The sequence below is a fragment of the Drosophila miranda genome, chromosome 5, assembly GCF_003369915.1.
Source record: "Drosophila miranda strain MSH22 chromosome 5, D.miranda_PacBio2.1, whole genome shotgun sequence".
Taxonomy (NCBI): domain Eukaryota; kingdom Metazoa; phylum Arthropoda; class Insecta; order Diptera; family Drosophilidae; genus Drosophila; species Drosophila miranda.
Genome location: NC_046678.1, coordinates 1,140,457 through 1,155,256, shown reverse-complemented (window position 1 = coordinate 1,155,256; position 14,800 = coordinate 1,140,457). Strand labels below are relative to the sequence as shown.

Here is a 14,800-nt window from a genome sequence, read left to right as displayed (position 1 = left end):
GTTCAGCGTTCAGTTACGTTTTCTGTCTCTCCCGCACGCACTCTTTGTCGCTCAATGTGGCCATACTGACTATGTATCGGGTATAAATGTAGAGTTGCGGTCGCAGCAGCAACTCGTATATTTTCTGTTATATATCCATCATAAAAATACCATTTGAGTATGTTGCAGAATAAAATTACATACTATTTATTTTCGATAATTACTTTTATAATAAATTGTAGACTTAAAGGTATATATTACAATGAGAGACATGGGGTGAAAGCAGTGGTTGTGTGTAAAAGGGTGCAATTCCCAAACGCTACAATTAGGCTTAAACGAATGAGTTTAAAGGGTTAAAAGGGAGGTTTCTCACATTATCGCGTCACTCCAAATGAAACAAATTTGTAGACCAATTACATATTTTCAGACCGATAAAAGCATACAATTTCAATCTTGATAATTATTTACATAATAATTAGTACATATTTTGAGTTCTTTTGGGGCTATAAACTATTTTGAATCTATGTGTTGACCTACTGAGCTTTTTCATTGTAAGTCGAAGGTTGTTCAGTTTAATATATATGGTTTGCTGTCGTATATTGTGGCTGGTATAGCGGAGATCAATAACGAAAGGTTTCGAGATGTGAAAGGTTTCAAAAATGATAGCGGGATTCTTGACGAACCAGTTTGTTTAGATCGATTCAAGACGGGGCCGATTTCCCGTGCCCCATTGCAGGGCATATTGCTCGTTTTTAGTTTTCTCGTATCTTCAATATTGTGGATGCCAAAGATTTTCGTCCTTTGTGGGGGTAGAAGGGGGTGGGGCGAAATTTTGAAATAAACTTGTACGATATTTTCCGATAACACAGAGCGAGAAAAAATTAAATTGCTTTCATCATTCTGGCTATAATAATTATACGATCTGGTTCAGATTCTGCAGTCTAGAAGATATTTTCATTCTCTACGATTCTTCGTTTTTGGTTTTCTCGTATCTTTTAAATTGTGGATGCCACAGATTGTCGCCCTTTTTGGGGGCGGAAGTGGGCGGGGCAAAGTTTTGTAATATACTTGTAACTGTGACATATCACAGAAGTCTGGAAATAAAATGTCCTTGCTCCAGCTCTTATAGTCTTTGAGCACTAGGAGCTTATAGGGACGGACAGACAGACAGGGCTCAATCGACTCGGCTATTGATGCTGATCAAGAATATATATACTTTATGAGGTCCGAAAACATTCCTTCTGGACGTTACACACATCCACTTTTACCACAAATCTAATATACCCCAATACTCATTTTGAGTATCGGGTATAAAAAGATGGCCCACGCCGCTGCTGCTACTGAGCATATATGACAATGTAGATTTTAATGTGGTATAGAGGGCAGTGCAAATGACGAATAATAATAGGGATTTCATTTACTGCTGCACTACTGGCTATAATCTAGAAACAATGGCTTATATCAGAATAGTATGCGTTACCCAACACACATAAACATTTTGCTTATCCATACCAAATCCATCAAAAAACTAACAGGTGCTACTATTGCTTCTTGTCGGATATGAGGCGTAAATAATTTGATTTGACCATGTTTTCATGGTTACAAAAATTACAAACACATTCATTTGGCACTGACTGTTGACAATACCTTGTGAATTGGAAACGGAACGGATATATTGAATTTGACCCCAAACAAAATCGACTCTGTGAGTGGCGTAAATTCAATTTATCGGTGCTCACCCACAGCTTTCGTATTTGCTCTTGGTAGTCTTCGACAAAGAGGAAATGGCCGTGAACAGCAAAGAAAAATCTGACCATAGGTCCTTGGCCTCATCATCTGGGTTATATACTTACATGTATGTAGATACATATGTACTATTAAGACTCCAGGCATGTGGCGGCTGCCCCATCTTCTTGTTTAACTGTTGCTTGGGTCACTGGTGTCACCCCACATTACTTACTGCTTTCAAATGTTAGCTTTATATATATGGCTCGTTTTATACGCCTTGCGACTTACTTTGGACTATGATAACAATGAAAGGTTAAGTGCAAATATACCTCTTAAACTAAAAAGACAACATGACAGAAGTGAAAAGAGCCTAAAGAGCCTTAGGCCGAAAGGTAAGCTATTCAGAAATAGTCCGTATAAAAGGAAGAAATTATCTTCTTCACCTTTCGTTAAACCCCTGAAAACTGGACCTAAATTTCTTTATTTGCAGAATTCACAGAATGTACATACATATGTATATATACTTTGCAATACTTTCGGCTGAGAAGAACACTTTTGATATCAATATCCATAAAAGCTGAGTCTATTTAGACATATCCGAATATTTTTGTACACAAAGCTGTCTTTCTGTAATTCATAACAATTACAATCAGGCAGGCACCGTTTTTTATTTACTTTTGCGGACTACGTTTTCAGCCAAAACGTTTCGTTTTCGTTTTAAGGTTCTCCAGTTTTCACCAAAACGAAAATTTTTGTTGCCCTGGCCAATTTTTTCCGAGCCAAATTTGACGTTGGGGTAAAATAAAATTATTTATAAAGAAAGCTAAAGTTAAATTACCCTGATATATGTAGGTGTCAAGTTTATGTTAATGCACCATCTATTTCAAGAGGCGATGCAGTTACTGCACCGTCAAGTGGCCCGTGTGACACCAGCAGAAGGCTGTTACGCGCGGATCCCAGGCAAAACGCGTAGCCGAACCAAACGCGAACATGCAAGAAAGATAGCTATTAGACTAACAATCGAGGAAAATTAGGACTAAACGTACTAAGAAACTAAGCATGCAATCAAAATACAAATACCACTACAATTACTAATTACTAGAAAGGTGTGTAAGGAATAGTAATTTAATAAGAGGACGAGAATTAGTGGTGGATATAATATGGTAGAGGGAATTATAATCCGAGCATAAGACCCTTAACGGTTCATGCAAGGAATAATTCGATCTACAAAGTGGAAGGAACAACGGTATAAAATTTCTAGTCAGTCTAATAGGAATCGTGAAGTTTATGCGGCTCAACAGATCAGGGCTGTCTATGTCACCCCTGATCAAGTTGTGCATAAATATCACACCAAGCATTTTTCTACGGTTAACTAAGGATGAGAGGTTTACTAATAGTAGTCTACTAGAGTAAGATGGCAGTCTTACACCCCCTTAAATACACCGCCTTGGAATGTTTATTGAATTTCTGATTTATCCTTCGCGAGCTAAAAACTTAACATCTAGTTTCACTAATAATTTTATTTTATTTTGATTTTTAAATCTAATGATAGTTAAATTAAAGTTACAAAATAATCGCTTTATTTTTACATTATTAAAATTTTAAACCGGTGCTGGCACTTGAACTATTTCCATTAGGTGCGTGGATGACCACAGAAGTGAAATTTTCCTTTAAATAAGGGAGACAGAAGTGAATACTTGCATACATATCCTCATGAAGATCTAAGCTCCATTGCCTCCTCTGATTGCCTATTAGCAAATAATTTTCCTTCCTTATGACGTTCTTATCGAGCCAACACCTAAAAACCGTACCGCACTTGCCAACTGTAGAATGACTGAGATATATGAAAATGGGATGTATTCCTTGGTAATGTTAAAATAAGCGAAGTCTGTATTAAGTGCTTTAAGTGCTTCCAAGTATACCGCACACCACTTTTCCTTTACCCAGTTTCATTTTTCTCAGAAATTATCTGGAATGCAAAACGGGATTTGTCAAGCGCAACGAATATATTTTGTCAATATAAAATGAAATCATTTGAAGTTTGCCAGTCCCAGATAATCGCAGTAAAATAGGTTTATAGGGTTGTCATTCAAGCTCTTTATTTGTTCGGAAAAATTCGAATTTTATTTCCGTTTTTTGCTAATTATAAGCGGAGAGTGACAAGAGAGTTGCTTGTGTATCCTTATACAAACCTATCTTAGATCCCGAATGAAAATCATTGTAATGAACAAAGACATATATTTGTGCTACACTTCTCCGAAACTTCCACAGGTTTTCTAGATTAATGCAACACCACATTTCCGCTGTGAACCAAACCAACTTTTAAATTATTTTTTTTCCTAGGTTTAGTTTGTATTTTACAAATTTTTAAAATGTATTATTTTTACTGTTTTTTCAGAGGTAGTGGTTATTTTTTTTAATCAATTAATATATTCTAGACGGTAAGCTTGAGCCACAAAGGGTCCGATTTATAGCTGCATTTATTAGCTTTTTATACCCGATACTCAAAATGAGTATTGGGGTATATTAGATTTGTGGTAAAAGTGGATGTGTGTAACGTCCAGAAGGAATCGTTTCCGACCCCATAAAGTATATATATTCTTGATCAGCATCAATAGCCGAGTCGATTGAGCCCTGTCTGTCTGTCCGTCCGTCCGTCCGTCCGTCCGTCCGTCCGTCCGTCCGTCCGTCCGTCCGTCTGTCCGTCTGTCCGTCTGTCCGTCTGTCCGTCCCCTTCAGCGCCTAGTGCTCAAAGACTATAAGAGCTAGAGCAACGATGTTTTGGATCCAGACTTCTGTGATATGTCACTGCTACAAAAATATTTCAAAACTTCGCCACACCCCCTTCCGCCCCCGCAAAGGACGAAAATCTGGGGCATCCATAAATCTCAGAGACTATTAAGGCTAGAGTAACCAAATTTGGTATCCGCACTTCTGTTAGATCTCACTATAAAACGTATATCTGTACGTAGCCAAAAGCAAGAAATCAATTTGCAGTGGCCACGCAGCGGCGACGTCACGCTCAGACTGATTTTCTGTCTCTCTCGCACTCACTCTTTGTCGTGTCGTTTAATATTAGCGGCGTCTGCCGGAGGAGAGCCATACTGTCTTAGTATCGGGTATAACTGTAGAGTTGCGGTGTCCGCAGCAACTCACAACTTTCCCCCTCGTTAGCTCTATGCATGTCAAATTGTATATTGTTTACCTTTTGCATAATTTGACGGAATCTTTGTGTGAATGTGTTTGCACTTTTGCGCACGTTAAAGCCGAACAACATTTTTATTTAGGTAAAAAAATAGAATTGATTAAAGCGTGTGTTTTAAACCATGGGTCAAACGTCAGATTTGAGTTTCGTTACCAGACATTCCAAAAAGTTTAATTAACAAGTTTAAAAAGCATAGTAAGCAACTTATCGTATCGCCTACTCCAGGCCGTATCCTTCTACGGGAATTTAACAAATATATTTCGCTGAAGCCTCCATCTGCTGCTGATCAATGGAATTTTACGGCCAAGAACCTATCAGTGAGCGCACTGTCCAACGACGTTTAAAGGAAGGAGATTTTAAGGCAGTTAAAGCTAAGTACTTGGCATATATGTATATGAAAGGCAAAGACTGTCCTTCGCAAGAGAACATCTCTACAAGCCAAAGTAGTGCTTATTTGTAAGTTATATGTATATAAAAATGGAAAAATGAAGAAAAATTCTTTACAAAGCCGTTTAAAACTCAAACCTACATATATAACTAAGTATTCATTTTCGTTTCGTCAAAATCCTTACAAAGGTCGACTTGTGTATTCCCATATGTATGTACATATGTATATCGTGGCCCGAAATAGCTGTTGAACTTATTTAAAGCGATCTCGTACAAAATCAAAAATTCTCAGACTTGAGCCGTTATGAATTCTTGTTCTTACGTTCATTCTGAAATAAATTTATATAGTTACCATTTCAACTAATTGATATTAATGGCTTTTAAGAGGTGGAGTCAAAACCATTGTTGAGAATTTTCATTTCCAAGGAAAAAACTATCGTAATTTTGCAACTAATATTGTGCAAATAATATACATACATAAGATGAATTTTATATAGAATAATGATGGCTTGGAACATTTATTGCAGTTCATTTAAACTAACCTGTGATAATGAGAAGAATTGTATTTAATGTTGTGATTCATATGTATGTATATATTTTTTAATCTTATTATTACTTTTTGAATTTGTCGTGTCTCTAAGAATTTAATGTCTTTAATCAACGGCCTGTACGGAAATATTTTCTCAAAGTACCACCACCGTACACACACACACACACACAACACAACTTTTTTGCTCCACCCCCATTGTCGGTAGACTCTGTCGACTAATGTCAGCGCGGCGTTGTCCTTTCTCGGATTTCCATGCTTTTCCATCATACCTACCCATGGGTTCTTTTTGCTTTGCTCTCTCTCTCTCGTTCTCTCTCTCTCTCTCTCTCTCTCTCTCTCTCTCTCTCTGTCTCTCTCTCGTTCTCTCCTACGCACGCACGGATGTCAAGCACATACATACATAAAGCCCCATTCTTGCGAGCACTCGTGGCAGCTTCGAACGTTGGAAGCAATCTAAAAGCCCAGCCCAGTCGATTGAAACAACTAAGTACAATAATAAAAAAAAAACACCCCCCCAAACTGACGAGCATTAGCGAGTTTTTACGAAACGAAACCGAATGCAACCCCAAAATCAGTTCACGATTTTTATTTCAGACAATGGCATCAAGTTTCGATATTTACCATCTAAAAAACATCCTGATAATCTTTGTGCAAAATCGTAAAGCTTTCATATTGTACTATACGGATACTTCACATAATTTTCAACTTTAAGAATATGATCTCAATGTCATGCACGGAACAGTCATAGGAACGATCGGTCGAAAGACATAAATACATATGTATGTATGTATTGACATATCGTTACCATGTATTGATCGCCCTGAGCCCTTTCATCTTGTTGTGCAAACTAAGGGTCGTCCCCGTCTTTCAACGAATAAAAAAGACACATTTTGAACATGCCGTAATGCTTTTTAAACAGCACGCAACTTTTCTAATACCCCAAGGGTAGCATTTTTCTAAAATAAACAATACTATGCTGAAAATCTTCATTCAGAGATATGTACCTAGGATTTCAGAATATTATTTACTATCTTACCTTTCGCAGATTATTCTACAATTATGAATTATTTGAGTTGCAAAAATCGGAAATATTCAGTATTAAAAAGTGTAAAAAAACCTAACATACAGAACATACATATGTACATACATATATACATATGTATATGTACATATCTGGTGAATATGAGCTGAGGTTGAATAAAACTGAACATACTCGCATACCGTCAAACCGGCGACATCTTCTAAGCCGAAAGGGGTGGTATCGGAGGTGGTGTCGTGTCGGCAGCAACCGGTATACACATACTATATGTATGCAGCGGAAAAGCAGCGTTGGCGGCGCGTTTTATATTCGTTTAGCGGCGGCTACATCAAAGGCATATTTTCAGTTTCGCTGACTCGTTGCCGTTGTAGCCACTGCCGCTTGTTATTATTACTGTTTGTGTGTTGGTTTTTTTTTCTGTTTCTGTTTTATTCATCAAGCCACAACAAGTACGACGACATCAGTGATAAATTGAAAATATACATACGTACAAATCTTACATACGAACATACTATGTACATATATTTTAGTAAGTAGATATAAAAGACCAGAGCCATTGACATACAGATTTACAGTCATTCAGAAATGTATACATATGTGCTTATTTAGCAAGCATATGGTTATGCATATAAAGAATATGGACTATATATATGTATATATTTGAATGTATATATACATATATATACATATATATACATATATGTATATACATATATATGTATATATAGATTTATAGTATGTATATGTGTACATATGTATGCATATCCTATAGTCTGTGCTCAAAATTTTGCAGATGTTAAATAATTTGAAATAAAAAATATATTTTTCTAAAGCCTCAATCTGCTGCAGATCAATGGAATTTGATAATAACCAATAACCCAATCAGTGAGCGCACTGCCCAATCTTTCCATGATGCTTAATTTCGTTATGAACGGTATATGTACATAATTAGATTTCAGAGAATTAGTTACTTGTTTTCAGTAATATTTTGCTTTCAGTATCCATGATCTCCTATAAAGTTAACACATTTTACAAAAATTTATATTTTTTTTTTATATACAATGTGATGGGATGCAATAAGTACATTATTTATTTAATCTATAAATTTGTTAGTTAGTTAATCAAATATTATATTCTATCTTATATTTTCAGGCCAACAAAATGGGACTCCCTCCGTTTTTCTGCCATAATGCTGACCCTCTGACAACACCACCTCCTGCGCATTGTGGTATTCCTCCATATCAATTGGATCCCAAGGCTATGGGTAAGACATACCTGATGAGCCCGAGGTTATCTGAACTACTAGTTCCTACTCCACTGTTGGCGTATTGGACAAAAATGAAAATACATTCTATTCATATTCCAGCTAAAAAATATCTCTCAGAAGTGTTTCAGATCATTAGAAACACTCAATAAAGTCCGCTGCGATTGGGCTGACTCCGAAAAGATTGACGTTTTGCATTGCCTAGCTCAGTCACTGGATCTTTTTCTCATCGAAATCATATGGGGGATTGTGAAATGCAGCTTAGAAACTGCAAATCCATCAACCGAGCGGAGTTTTGGCAAATAGTTCAGTAATTATTGATCAAAAGATAAATATTAAACCTCAAAAAACATGTAGAACAACTAAAATGGGTTTTAATTCAAGTTCGTCATACCATTTCAATGAATAGTATATTTCAAGGGTGTTGGAAGTGTTACCAAAATCGTTTTGAAAGTTTTGAGATGCGACAACCTTATGTATATTAACAGAGCTATACTCATTTAGCTAAAACATTCCTTCAAAACTATCGCGAAGACACCGATTTTGTTAAAATGCAGTCTTCTTAAATATATTTTTGGTTACGCACTACCATTAGCGATACATATGTATAGCTGCGCCGAAAAAAATAGCACCAGGGGGCTAATGTGTCTCTATTGATGGTTTTTTTAAGCAATGCTTCTAATGAACGTTTTTAAGACTAATATATAAACTTTAACGTAAACTTTATCGTATCCCACAGTACTGATATCAAAACCGTTCTTCCACGTGTTTCTTCTTGGAAACATACTTTGAACGCATACTTTTAAGAACCGACAATTTAAACCACCTTAGCATAGGTCCTGCCTACAGACCTACTTTCCAAGACAGTGTACAGTGGTCATGTTTTGAAAGAATAAAGTCGTTCTTACCTAGTGGTGCTATTTTTTTCGGCGCCACCGTTTTTTTTGTTCATGTTTAGATCATAGAGAAGCAAAAATATGTCATATTGTTCATAGCGTTCAGATCTTGTTTTATGAATTATTTACTTATCGTTTAAATAACTTGCTTCACATTGAATTCAAGTTTAAGTTCTGCCAACGTATAGTAAAATCATCAGTCCGGCAGCAACAGAAAATTAAAAATCGAATGTTTAATGGGCAGCTTGATCTTAGCAATATCATATGCATGCAACATACATATGTAGATATGTACATACATTGTGCGCATGTAAATTTACATGTATATTAACCGATGACACAATATCGGATGTTGTACATATGTTTGTATGATTGTACACTGTACATACATATGAACAAGATGTGAGAACAATAATTTACTATTGATATATGTAAGTACTATCGTTGTGGTTTGGCTATACTGCTTGTACACCCTTACACTCTCTCGTTCGGTACGGGTAACCCAACCGCGAGCTATTGACTTTCTCACCCTCGACCTCAAAGACGAAATTCAAACAAATTATGAAATAATAATTGCACATGATGCGATTTTATTTGTATACATGCTGTAATATGGCATTGATCCATCCATTCTGCCAAATTTCCCTCGTTGTTTGCTTGTTTTCTATAGGATTCGTGGTGGGTTGAAATCGAGCACGGGCTGCTGATCTGGGTACCAGCGGCGTAAATAAAAGGCATGCACTTAAGAGGTCCAATGGATTATACGGTTTTATGAACGTTTACAAAGGCTGCGTACTAATAATTGAATAACACAATAAAATTCCAAGCAGCTAGGAGAACGGAAAGCTGCAGGGGTGATATGCGGTTACGACTGGGACTGGGTCTGGGTACAGTAATCTCTGCATTTTATTTCGCTCTGTATTATTATGAATTCGAGTGAATATTATTATTTGTATTCTTAATTTTCAAATATGAAATGAATCTTTAAATAATCCTTGAAGTATAGCTATACATACATACATACATGCATTTATGTAGTACTAAGATTAGGCATGCAGACAGGCTTGGAAAGGAAGGGTCATCGGCCACATTTAATAAATACATATTTTAAGCCCAGCCAAGTCGGTATTTAGTCATGTCATGTGTGCCGTACATATCTTTGATATTATGAGAGCTAGCTCCCCTACCGAAGTGTAATTTTTACCTTTTTACCTGTTTTGACATAGGGCGTTAATATGTACAAATGCTCGTGAAATGGGTAACTTTAAATTTAAATTTAAAATTAAAAGTACAATTATATTTCGACTAACTTCAGTTTCAATGTTGTATAAACGACTAATTGCTGAACTATTAGTAAAACATGAAGAGGGGCGTCTTCCTTTTCAAGGATATAAAGAGGACCGCCCTCTGCGCGGCGTGGTTAAAAGAACGTCGTTCATGACCTGCAGTGTAGTGTTGGGTTGGCTTTGGCTAGAAACAACCCCCGTCGTCCTAGGTTGGTACAACACTCAAACTCAAACTTTAAACCGGGTGGTTTGTCACGTTTGCAATCGCTGTCGGCGCATGGCTCTCTAGATCTCCCAGTAATGATATGCCCAACCTAAGTAGGCACATCGGAGATTAGATCATTGGTAATTTGATGAGATCGAAAATACTTTCCCTCGTCTCTCGAACGAACATCGACCTTATCTCCTAGTGCACAAAATATGTATACATACATACGGATACAGATATGCATACATACACACATACATACATATGTGAAGAGCTTTTGATTTATGCAAATGTATGTGCAATACTAAGCGGAGATTTTTTTTGTTTTTTATTTGTCGTACTTTGTAGTACGTCCAATGCACCTAATGATGTCACAATAGTAGTCGCTATGGGACAACGCTAATACTTCTCATCGTTTAATGTGTTCTACCCTTATTTCAAATTGAAATTGATAGTTCACAGAGCAATCGTACCGTGTTTAAGGGTTGCGCAACAGACGATTACAAATAGCCGGGGGAAGATATTCTTAATATCATATGAGCCAACCCATTGAACGGGATCAGATGCGATGGGATGGAATATCTGGCAGAGAGTACCTAATGAATAAAAACATGTTGCACAACCACATAATAATGACATCTTTTTGTCGCTAGTTCAATTCAATTCTGGAAAGGCATGCCTCGTCCCCTCTGGCACACGTTAACGTTACCGCCCGCGGGTGATTGTAGCGACCGTACCCGGTCCCGCCACCCTGCTGGAAGTTTGTTATGCTGCCGCATCGTATAACAATAAAAACTTGAAAATGACAACAATGGCATAAAATGTAAGGGCCACAAGAAGAATGTCATCAGCGGGACATAAAATATAGAGGACAACAAATTTTCAATTAAAAAAGGGCTTGAAAGTATAAATGAAAATGCTAAATAATCCTATATTTACACATCTACTTTACTGCCGACAAGCGAGCAAATGCATTTCCCGCCCTTACATATACATACATATGTACATACAATGTACATAAATGACATTGTTGCGGGCAATCAATTGAAACGCATTAGAACCTTTCAAATCTGACCATGAAATTTTTGTAATAGTGCCATTTAATTGTATATTCGTTCCGTAACGCGAAAAAATTTTGAAGATAGTCAAATGTCATGCAAAGAACTATGTGTGCATTATTTTTTTTAAATTAAAAAAGTTGATCAACAGATATCAAAAGTTTGATTAAGGAAACAAAATTTGAACATACTATAATTCTTTGTATGACGTATATTTCGTTTATGACACTTATAAACACCAAATACTTGTGGTATGTTACGATCCATTTAGTAAGTTTTTACACATTTTAATGCAAGTGCATAACCACTAAGCCCACAGTGGGTGAAACGGCAAATCTACTAATATATTAGCTTATATTACTTCAATTTTCGAATTCCGAAATACATTCATCTATTCGATTAAGAATACATTAAGGACCTTTTCAATTTTTTTTTGTTTACTTTTAATATTGATATTTATAGAGCAAAGTAAACATAAGTTTTCACTGGCGCAACAACGAATTGTTGGTCAAATTTTGAATAGGTACAAAAAAATTAGTCTTTACAATAAACGGATATAAATTGCTTTTTAAAAAGTTAAAGGGGAAGAGTTTTTGGCATGTTTATTATGTTGTTTTCGCAAAACAGCAGACCATATCCTTTAATATTTCGTATGTTTACAATTTTAGGTAGATTTTTGTAGATTTTATCTTAATATGTCTGACTTGTCAAGTCTAAAATTTATACCAATCTGATCATAAAATAATATAAAACCATTGTTTTTGGTTTATGGTTTCTCTATGCATTTTTTAGTTTCAATCCACTTATCTCAAAAATTCAGAGATTTTAAGTCTGCTTTCAGATCCTAAAATAAGACTAATATTCAACCAGAATATGTTTAGCAATATCACTACTCAATACAATTTAACTTTTTTTCGATATTACTAAACCAAAGTTTTTTTTTGACAAATTTTTAAAAAAACTTAAAATGTAACCATAATAAAATATAAAAAGTCGGTTTAGTTCACAGCGGACATGTCGGGCTGAGTAGTGTAATTTAATGAACCCACCCACTTTGCACTAATTTTATTATGAATTTTATTACTTCATGTATGTATATTTTTCGATCGCTTCGCTAGGATCTGATTTTTTTTTATATTTATTTTTTATTAAGATTGTATTTTGTCTTTTTGATTATAAATTAATATCACTGATAAAAATTATGTTGTTTGCTGTTACTGCTAGAGCAACTTATACAACAGTCACAGGAAAAATTACAATGGTTTAAAAAAAAAATACGTGTCATCAAGGTCGAAGAATTTGGAGGGGGATATTATTTGGTTCAATTATCTGTCCAGGTGGACAGATTCATATATATATATATATATATATATATATATATATATATTTATATATACATGTACATATGTATAACAATACATTTCTATAAACTTGTATCCCGATATTATTTTCTAAACTGATTGAAACTCAGCTAATTTAACCAAATTGGCATACAATTTCATTAACTTTGACCTTGAAAATCTATTAAAATAAGCAAAATATCACTTTTTTGTTATTTTTCGGTATAGTACATAGTATAGTCATGTTTTAAGTTACTATTCTCTCCTATAAGGAAGATGATTCTTGATAAAAGTTTTTTCTTAAAGTTGTTTGTACACATAGTAAATATGAAGTGATTTATGGGAGAATGTGAGGTGATAAAGTAAAAAAAAGAACACGGGGTAACCATGACCGGTACGTAGTTCAATTTAAAAAACACCAATTAAGGTAATTTATTGTGTACATACTTCAGAGAAACGTACATCAAAGCTTTTTGAAAATTAATAAAGTGCTTTAGAATATTCTGTTCCGTTTCTCAGTTTTTTGCACTTTACTATATTAAGCCAAAGTCGATTTCTACTTCGCGTACGTTCGCGACCACATGTTTTTTGCTATCATTATGAAAACTAAAAATTGGATGAGCCACATCATTTGTACTAAACATAGAGCTAACAAAATTCTATCGAATCGACTAAAAAACCTGGGTGCGTTTGCTAACAGCGGAATTATCCATATTTGATCTAAAATGTTATTTTTACTATTTTTTTGTGATTGGTTTAAAATTTTACATAGTACTTATTCTCGCGACATTTTCTTACTTACAGGATTAACACGCCCCGCTTTATATCCGTTTGCAGCAGGTCAATACCCTTACCCAATGCTAAGTCCTGATATGACTCAGGTGGCTTCCTGGTATGTATTTTACATGATTTCTCTTTGTTCCTTTCATAGCACTATCTATGCAAAAAATTGTTCCTGAAAAAACAGTTATAAATATAAATGTAAATATGTGCATCAGATACATATGTATAAACTCTATTATCCGATATCATGAAAACTTTATCAAATTAAAAACAAAAAATTTTAAATAACCCAGTATATGTATAAGTATATACATATGTTTACTGCAGGTCTCGATTGATATCGATTGATAATATCTTATATTATATTTATTTTTACAGGCACACGCCATCTGTGTACACAGCGTCCAGTTTTAGAACCCCGTATCCCACATCAATACCAATTAACACTACGCTTTCAAGGTGAAATAAAGCATTAGAATTCAACATTTTCAAAAGAAGTAATGCTTAATAATAATATTTTAGCGACTTTCCATTCCGATTCTCACCGAGCCTGCTGCCTTCAGTACACGCTGCATCCCATCATGTTTTAAATTCCCATCCTGCTATTGTGGGGGTCAGTTCTAAACAAGACTGTGGTTCTCAGGACCCAACAACGAATAATCGATATCCAAGGTAAGACGTAAATTAACCAATTGTGATATACTATTAAAAAAGTTTAAAAGCACAATTCTTTCATGTATATATGTACACACATATTATCTATAAATTCATCTATACATATAATTTGTAGTCATATGTATGTACATGTGTACATAAAGCACTGAAGTTTGAGCGTAAAATGTTGTCGCTGACCTTTCAAATATTTATATTTTTATGCAAGCTGAAATAGTACGTTTACTGTGTTCAATGTTTTTAAGAGTTTGTCCTGTATTTGTATTTGTACGTCAATGCTTCTAACACGCCATTGACATTTTTTCTGGGTGGGCGATTTACAGACGCCATCTTTAATTTAGCCATAGCTCACTATAGAGTGGACACACACACATAAACATTTCGACAAATGGACAGACATCCTGA

The 14,800-nt window shown here is 35.3% G+C and overlaps 1 protein-coding gene and 1 long non-coding RNA gene across 4 annotated transcripts in view; both read left to right on the top strand.

The window, feature by feature from the left end:
- LOC108164406 (protein pangolin, isoforms A/H/I/S) overlaps positions 1-14,800 on the top strand; it is a 58,907-nt gene that overhangs the window by 11,834 nt on the left and 32,273 nt on the right. For all 3 annotated transcript variants that reach the window (XM_017300067.2, XM_017300068.2, XM_033394382.1), the window contains 4 exons: positions 8,041-8,152; positions 13,745-13,832; positions 14,102-14,182; positions 14,246-14,395. In XM_017300067.2, the coding sequence (XP_017155556.1) occupies positions 8,041-8,152; positions 13,745-13,832; positions 14,102-14,182; positions 14,246-14,395 (431 nt within the window). The remainder of the gene's footprint in view (positions 1-8,040; positions 8,153-13,744; positions 13,833-14,101; positions 14,183-14,245; positions 14,396-14,800) is intronic.
- Positions 1,295-2,590, top strand: LOC117189238. The gene is made up of 3 exons (XR_004473312.1): positions 1,295-1,684; positions 1,747-2,099; positions 2,198-2,590. It is a non-coding gene; the product is annotated as an uncharacterized LOC117189238 (long non-coding RNA).